Source organism: Ipomoea triloba, chromosome 3 (assembly GCF_003576645.1).
Source record: "Ipomoea triloba cultivar NCNSP0323 chromosome 3, ASM357664v1".
In the NCBI taxonomy this organism is placed as follows: Eukaryota; Viridiplantae; Streptophyta; class Magnoliopsida; order Solanales; family Convolvulaceae; genus Ipomoea; species Ipomoea triloba.
Genome location: NC_044918.1, coordinates 17,717,433 through 17,726,707, shown reverse-complemented (window position 1 = coordinate 17,726,707; position 9,275 = coordinate 17,717,433). Strand labels below are relative to the sequence as shown.

The 9,275-nt window shown below is 37.0% G+C and overlaps 1 protein-coding gene across 1 annotated transcript; it reads right to left on the bottom strand.

Annotated features, from left to right (window-relative positions):
• Positions 1 to 7,873: 7,873 nt before the first annotated feature.
• Positions 7,874 to 8,886, bottom strand: LOC116014134. Its single transcript, XM_031254140.1, has one exon. It carries the CDS (start codon positions 8,577 to 8,579, stop codon positions 7,908 to 7,910), a length of 672 nt encoding a protein of 223 aa, XP_031110000.1. The 5' UTR covers positions 8,580 to 8,886; the 3' UTR covers positions 7,874 to 7,907.
• Positions 8,887 to 9,275: the final 389 nt, after the last annotated feature.

Sequence of the window (9,275 nt, the reverse complement as noted above, 5' to 3'; positions counted from 1 at the left end):
TAATTCCGTTGGAGAGTTGAGTTGATATAGAGTTGATATATTCCACAATGTAGTAGTCAGATTACTTTGAGTTGAGTTGATATATTTATTCCACAATTCATATTATTTTGTAGTGTAGTGTTTGTAGACATATTCCATTTTGTAGTGTAGTGTTCAATCTCCAGATATTCTTCATCTGTTTGGAATGTAGTAAATAGACCTCTTCTCCTTATTTTCGTATCTCCGTACCTCCACCACAGCTCAAAACCATTTTGAGCAAATCAGTCAAATATATCCGTTGAAGTGGGATAATTTGAACAAATCAGATTTATACACCTTTGCCTTTTTGTGTTTGTATGACTTATTTCCTTGTAATATTCCTTCATGAATTTTCGCATCTTCCATGTGCATTTTTGCAGTCTTCAATGTGCATTTTCATCTGAATTAATTTTTCTCTAAATAAATTCTCCTGGGATTCGAACGTAGCACCACTTAGATTATTTGCCAAGTTCAACTCCAATGCTCCGCTCAATCTTTTGTTTACTATGCCTCTAAATAATATATGAGAAGTTCTGATTTCCTAAAATTTCGTGGCTTAGGGGATTCGAACTAGAGACCCTTAACCATCTTTACAAGTCTTCTACTATCTCTACTGCTTCAACCGTTTGTTACTCCTTGTGCTCCAATTAAATTTAACCTCCATCGGATTCGAACCAAGTTCCTTCCTTCTCCAAGAATTCTTCCAAGTTGACTTTTGACTCTTTAGGTACATTAGCTTACGAAAATTTTGGGTTTCTAATTTTTCAAACTAAAATACATTTCTTGGCTCATCAAAATCTTATTACAAATATTCCTAACATAGTGTTCTGTGGATAGAAACAACATATGGCATTTGGAATGATCTGAAAAGGAGGTTTAGCAAACAAGATCTGTTTCGGATTGCAGAAATTAAATGTGAGATTTACCAAACAAAATAGATTGATAACTCCCTGAATGAATACTTCACCAGACAGAAGTTGTTATGGGATGAATTAGCTATTATTAGACCTCCTTTGAGCTGTGCTTGCACCACTAGGTGTGGTTGTGGCAAAAAATTGGATGAGGTCAATGAACAGAGTGAGAAGGACAAACTCTCAATTTTCCTGATTGGGCTACATGAGAAATATACTGCAGCTAGGAACCAGATTATGCTCATGAGGCCTTTACCAGATGTCAATGAAGCCTACTCCATGATTGCTCAACAGGAGAGGCAATTTCAGTTGGCCAATGTTGGTTTTGGCAGTCAGTTACACCAAGCAGGTGAAAACAGTGTTACAGGCAGTGTGTTCATGGCTAAGAGTGATGGGGGATTTCAACAAGGTTACAAAAGGACACAACCTACTAACAAGAGACCAGTCTGCACTCATTGTGGTTACACAGGCCACACCCAAGATAAATGCTATAAAAAGCATGGTTATCCACCTGGATGGAAACCAAGATCAAGAAGCCAAGGATCAGTTAACCAACTCCAATGCTCACCTGCAACACAGCAGCCCAGTGTCAAAGATGAAGGCATGTCCTTCACTCAGAATGATTTCAAGAACTTCTTGGAATTCATGCAGATGCAGAAATCAAGTAATGAGGGCTTGAATTCACCCCTTGATCAGCCTACACAAGTTCTAGCCAACACAGTGTCAGCTGATTTCCAAAATGAAGGTACAATCTCACTTAATTCTGTTAAATATAACAAGGCTAAGTGGATTGTGGATAGTGGTGCTACCCACCATATTGTTTGTGATTTAAAGCTGTTAAGTAATCAAGAAAAGGCTCACAATCTGCATGTTAGCCTACCCAATGGACATCAGGCTGCCATTACATTCACTGGTTCAGTATACATTTCTGATGAGTTTGTTTTGCATAATGTGCTATATGTTCCTGGTTTTCATTACAATTTGATGTCAGTTGGAGCCTTCATTAAGAATTCAAAGTATGCTATGAAGATACACTCTAATCAGTGCATTATACAGGATGTTACCCTTGGCAAAATGATTGGAAGAGCTGAGCTGCAAGATGGTTTATATCACCTAGTTTTTCCTACTCCTTCATCTGTATGCAATTCAGTTTCAACTGTTAATAAATGCACTTTGTGGCATACTAGACTAGGCCATGCTTCATACTCAAAACTTGTATGCTTACAGAAATTGGAACCTATGATTCAGATCAATAAAAGTTTGATATGTGACTGTTGTCACTTTGCTAAATAAAAGAGGCTTCCATTTCAGTCTAGTAGTTCATTGTCAACTAACTGCTTTGATTTGTTACATGTGGATATATGGGGACCCTACAAGGTAGCTACCATTCATGGTCATCACTATTTTCTTACCATATTAGATGATCATAGCAGAGCAGTGTGGGTATACATGATGAAGATGAAGTCTGAGGTTAGGGACTTGATCACAGGATTTTGCAGGCTTGTTGAAAATCAGTTTGCTTCCAGTGTGAAATGTATAAGGTCTGATAATGGATGGGAATTCAACATGGAAGAGTTCTTTAGTCAGAAAGGGATTGTGCATCAGACCTCATGTACTTACACTCCTCAACAGAACAGCAGGGTTGAAAGAAAACATGGCCATCTTTTAGCCACTGCTAGGGCACTCATATTTCAGGCCAATCTACCTGAAGCCTTTTGGGGTGAATGCATATTGCATGCAGCTTACATAATTAACAGGTTGCCCTCAGCTGCCATCAATGATCAGATTCCATATCAAGTGCTACTTAAAAGGGTTCCACAATACCAGAACTTGAAAGTGTTTGGTTGCCTAGCCAATGCCACTATAGTCAGTCCCAAATCCAAACTGGATGCTAGGGCCAAGAAATGTGTTTTCCTTGGATGTGCCACTGCTACAAAAGGATACAAAGTGTATGACCTTGTGTCCAAGAAACTACTGCTGTCTAGGGATGTTATCTTTTATGAGCACATCTTCCCATTTCAACAAGACACTACTCAAGAAGAGAGGATTCCCCAAATCATACTTCCTTCAATGAATGAAATTCCCATAGAAGTGCCTGATGTCATGCAGCCTCAGAACCAAGTCAGAATTAATGATGAAAACAGTTGTGAACACGGTCCCTTGAGTGAAGAAACCAGTGAACTATCACCTGGGGTGACAAATCATCAGGTCAATCCTTCTGTGAACACTGACCAACAGATCACCAGGAGATCCACTAGGCAGAAGCACACTCCCACATATCTACAGGACTATGTGTGCCACAACCTAAAAGTAAGGACTTCTCCTCACACTATGAACAAGGTTATGGATTACAGCAAACTTGATCCCTCATTTCAGTCTTTTGTAATGAATATATCATGCCATTCTGAGCCAAATAACTACAAGGAAGCAGTTCAACATGAGTGTTGGAGGAAAGCCATGGAAGAGGAAATCAAAGCCTTAGAAAGCAACAACACTTGGGAGATAGTCAATCTACCTCCCTCAAAGAAACCTATTGGCTGCAAATGGGTTTACAAAGTTAAGCACAAAGCTGATGGTACAATTGAAAGGTATAAGGCAAGACTTGTTGCAAAAGGTTACAATCAGACTCTTGGCATTGATTACCTTGACACATTCAGCCCTGTGGCCAAGATGACAACCATCAGAACTCTCCTGGCAGTAGCAGCAGCAAAAGAGTGGCACCTTCATCAGATGGATGTCAACAATGCATTTCTTCATGGTGATTTGCAGGAGGAAGTGTATATGCAGTTGCCTCTTGGGTTTGCAGACAAAAGGGCTGGTCAGGTATGCAAATTAACCAAGTCTTTGTATGGCTTGAAACAGGCTAGCAGGCAGTGGAACACCAAGCTAACCCTGGCACTACAGAACATGGGGTTTAGGCAGTCCATACCTGATAATTCTCTTTTCACTAAAGGAGAAGGTCATTCATTTATAGCTTTACTTGTTTATGTGGATGACATAGTAGTTGCCAGTGCTGATTTGGGAATTATACAAGAAGTTAAAAGTCAGCTTAATGCCAACTTCAAAATAAAAGATTTAGGCCCTTTGAAATTTTTCTTAGGACTTGAAGTGGCAAGACAGAAGAAGGGCATTGCAGTATGTCAGAGGAAATATGCCCTTGAATTGCTTTCTGAAACAGGTTTTACAGATTCCAAGCCTGTCCATAGCCCAACAGTTCCATCCCACAAGCTGAACAAAAATGAAGGAGAACTACTTGAAGACAACACTGGATACAGGAGGATAATTGGGAAGTTTCTATACTTGACAATTACTAGACCTGATATTAGTTTTGCCACACAACAATTGTCTCAATTCCTGGACAAACCTACTCATCTGCACCTACAAGCTGCTCAAAGAGTCCTAAGATATATAAAAGCTGCCCCTGGCCAAGGGCTGTTCTTCCCTTCCTCCTCTGACTTACAGCTCAAAGCCTTTTCTGATTCAGATTGGGGAGCCTGTGTGGACACTAGAAGATCTGTAACTGGTTTCTGCATATTTCTAGGGAATGCCTTGGTATCTTGGAAGTCTAAGAAGCAAGTTACCATCTCCAAGTCCTCATCAGAAGCTGAGTACAGGGCATTGGCAGCTACTACTTGTGAAGTCCAGTGGCTTCTCTATCTACTCACAGAGCTTGGGGTGAATCACAAAAGTACTGCAACTGTCTATTGTGATAGCAAATCCGCTATTGCCATCGCTGAGAATCCAGTATTTCACGAGCGCACCAAACATATCGAGCTAGACTGCCACTTGGTTAGAGAAAAGTTGAACAAAGGCATCATCAAACTGCTACATGTTGCTTCAGAAAATCAGTTAGCAGACATTTTGACAAAAGCTCACTGTCCTGGCTCCTTTCAGAAATACATATCCAAGCTTGGATTGTTGAGCCTATACAATCCAGCTTGAGGGGGGATATTAGGAGAATAAAATAGAATTAATAGCCTTTGTATTAATTCTCTTCTGTTAGCTATAGTTAGAAGTTAGTTAGCAGCAGTTCAGTCAGTTTTCCTTTCCCTCCAATTCTGTGTATAAAACATTCTGCTTTCCCTTCTTGCTGAGTAATGAGAAAACATTCATTCTCTTTGATTCTTCCTCCACAATATTGAGCTCCGCAACAAAGATTGGACAAATAATTCATTAATGTGGATCAAAAAATAAAAAAACTAACACAAAAAATTATTTACCAATTAAATAAGATTTTTATCCCGAACTCAATCCTAAGGGTCATACTTGAATTGTGTGAGATTGTCTCACGGATTCTTATCCATGAGACGGGTCGAGTCAAATCGGGCAAATATAAATACTTAATGAACAACGTACAACAAGCAAATCTAGTGGATTTAGAAACTTGCCCTCCTTGTAGTGAAGCTTTCGTCCTTAATGATATTGTGCGGGTGACGAGTGCCCGTAGAGCGAGGGGCAGTGCCCAAATTTGGGTTTTCCTCGGGGTTTTCCCCTTCTGGTTTGATAAAAAAAAATTAAGATTAAAATGTTTGTTACTTTAATTTATATTTTGATGTAAAAGTATTATTCTTTTCGTCAAAAGTATTATATTTTTCCTTATAAGTAATGAATATTCTATTCAGAATTTAATATTACATCTGCTAATATAAGTATTACATTTTATCTTAACCCGACCCGTATCACAGGTAAAGATCTGTGAAATAGTTGATCTCACACAAATTTTTGTCCAGGAAACGATTTAGAATTGTTGGGTCCATATAAAGTGTGTGTGACTAGACCATGAGAGAGCAACGATATGGATCCAACAAGCAACTTAGGATGAAGAAGTTGTGAAGAATTCTCCTGTCCCCATGTACCCACAATTTTATAGCTGTTAGATAAAACATACTCCGTAATAAAGTTATGTCAGTAGTACAAAAATGAACAAAGAATAGTGACCTTTTGCAACCTTCTAAAAAGAAGGGTGATGCGTGCATTCCTAAAAAAAATTCACGATGACAAAATTGCAAATATTAGAATAAGAATCTACAATTGTTGCTAACTAAAACAGTCGCACTAAAAGAAAAAAAAAAAGAAAACGCAGGTAGTTTCTACGACTGTTTCTTTAAGAAGCCTAATTTAAGATCGTGATTGTCTACAACGCTCTCCTTCTCCACACCGCTCTTCTCTCCAAAGCTCTGCTTCTCCACACCGTCGAGCGACGACGATGCCATCGCCACTGCAACCTCCACCACCATTGTCATTGCAGCGAAGCTCCACCAACACCACCAAGGGCTAATACAAAATCTTTTGTAGTTCGAGAGTTAATTAATTTTTTTATAAATAGTTCAAATGTTTATTTCACCATTTTCCTTATTACATATTAGGAAAGAAATGTGAAATAAATCTCCCAAGTCCCTTTGGGGATGAAGTCACCCAAACCTCCTTTGTCTACCTTCTATGACAAAATTAAATATGTATAAATACCAAGCCTATGCACACTCCCACAACTAGAGAATATGTATTTTGAATTAACAATATTGTCTTCTTCTTTTTTTTTTTTTTAATCTCAATTGTTTTTCTTTGAGAATTATGCAATTAAAAGTGGTTGGATCAGAAGTATCATATCCATCCACCTAGCTATTTCAATTCAGTGGAAGGAAATTTTTGCCTAATATAACAAAGGAATGAAACTATATATCTTTCTCCACCAAACTTGGTGGATTGATTGAAATTTCCAGCCAAATTCTTGGTGGATGAAAATTTTCAACACTAAATTTTCTAAACTCGTGTATGTATATGCTAACATTTTCTATGACAACAAAAATAACGTTCAACCCACTTTTAAGTTTAAGTTGAAGCCCTCAAAATTGAATAAATTATTATGCTTGTAATTATCATATATATTACATGTCTTCAATTAATAAATTATTATATACATTCAACTTATTTACAGACACATAATTTATTAACTGAATGCACATGATAGATTAACTACTAACACATAATTTTTAGAATATGGTCCACAATACAAAATAGATCACGGTCTATCGTGTAACAATTGACTACTATACAAGCCTTGCTTGAAAGCCCAAGTCAGAAAACCTTTTGTTTATTGGACTGGGCTATATTTTTACGTACAAACTGAGAGAGAAGAAAAGGAATTTCATAAGGCCCAGCTTGTTCATTCAGCCTCTTAGTTTTTGTAGGATAGAAAACGACAGTTGCCTTGTGATTGAATATGCTTGTATGCCACTTCACTTTAGAGTAAAGGCAAAATTTCTTTGTCCATAATTTCTTGGTGAGTCAAACCACTCTTTGATCATATTATTATTATTATTATTATTATTATTATTATTATTATTATTAGTACGTCTCAAAGTATAAATTGTTTATTAATCTAAAATATTGTTTAGAAATTTTACCGTTACGGAAAAGCACCGTGAACCCACTTTTATATTAAAATATTTTAAATTTTGAAAAATTTACTTTCAATCTTTCTTTAAACCCATTCATCTTTTAACAAACATAATCAATCATGCTACTATTTTTGAATTCCTCATAAAGCAAAAGGTGACAGGAAAGACTACTAAAGGAAACTTTACATGCAAATATCAATTAATATCATACTCAAATGTGTAGTAATATAACACAAAAGTTATAACTGATAATAAAAGTGTAACTGTATTTTCTAATACATGCATAGCAGTCAATGCCTAAAATGTTGAACTCGACTCTGGACTCAACAAGTAGGCACTCAAAGATAAAAGAAAACTATAGAATGGGCATAGGAAAGAGAATTTTGATCTGATAGGCATAATTTATTCGTATTTCAAGATAATAGCATGGAAATGAAATTAGGCAGCTAAAAACTAAAAGCATGGAATAATTTTATTGCACAAGTTATATATATATATATATATATCATCTGTTTCTCTTGTTGATTTCTGGGCGATATGATCAGCTACCCAAAAAATAAATTTATTGAGAAAATTTGGGCTAATACAATTCATGAAATGATGTCACATTATCTGACCTTGAATTGTATGGATGATGATGATGAGGGGATGATTGGATAATGCTGAAAAGCTCAGAGTACATTTCCATGAAGAACTTATCAACAATGTCAAGATAAGCTGGGCAAGTGAGTCTTGAGTAATAATGAAGAATTTCTTCAACGTCCAACATGTGCTCTTCATTGCTGTTATCAATCATCTTCAGCTCCTTTAGCTTCTGTGCCACCACATAACTCCTCTCCTCTCTCAACCTTGAAAATTCTTGATACTTTTTCCCATTGTACACAATTTTCTTTCTCCTCTGAGCCATCTGATCCTCCCCTTTCTTGCCTTGATGGTTATTAGGGTTAAAGTTTGCCTGAGATGAGCCTTTCTGATCTCCTTGTGTTTGATGGGCTTTTGAGTGGTCTGGAGGGTCCTTTTTCTTGGTTCTCTTCCTGCATTTTCCCTTTTCGGTTTCGTCCCACTGGGCTGTGAAATCGGAGTAGAATCTCTCTAGGTCTTTGTAGTGTGGTGCATTGTCAGGGCAAGGAAAAGGGGTGCATGGGGGGCTTTTGGGGAGCTTTTGGTAGCCACTGGAGAGGAAGGACTTGAAGGTGTCTAGGGTTTTTTGGAAGAACTTCTTGGTTGTGGAAATGGAGGATCTTAGAAGCATTGGAATTGGTTCAATTCTAGTGGTGATGAAGAAGATGGAGAAGTGTATTGTGTCTCTGTCCACTACAACAAGGGCTATGGCCGATCTCTTTTGAAAAATTCTTCATAGAAATGATGATAGCTTTGGGGAGAATTGAAAATGGGAGGGATGGAGTAGATAGGTATTATAGTCAAGTTTGTTTAAAAGGATGAATCAAAACTTCAAAAAGTAGACAAAAAAAAAATAAAGATTTAAGCTTTCCCTTTTTTGGGGATTCACTTTAATCTTTCTGTCTCCTTACGCTCCTTGTTTGCCTCTCTTCTCTTCCATATCCTTCCTTAACTTCATTCACACTCTCCCCCTCAAGATGTTTGTATATATATACACAAATATATATATATATATATCTTTTACTCCAGTATCACCATGTTTAAAAAAAATACGAATTGATAGATGAATGTGTTTCATAATGTTGTAAAGTCTAAGTTGATCAATAATTGTATTGCAAATTTATGTTTTATATTATATGATCAATAATAATATCAATTGTACCAGCAGCGACACGAATTTTCCTATATAAAATATAAAGGGTCCATTAGAATAGTTAAATGAACAATGTTTCTTGACTTTTACTTTAGGAGGTGGAGTTGGTATGCAGCACTTTAGGAGAAAGATTGGAGCTTTGGATGTTGAAATGAATCTTCTTCACCCTCTCTA

What these genes read in the sequence shown, in the direction of transcription:
- LOC116014134 (XM_031254140.1), bottom strand. Translation starts at nt 8,579, where the DNA reads ATGCTTCTAAGATCCTCCATTTCCACAACCAAGAAGTTCTTCCAAAAA.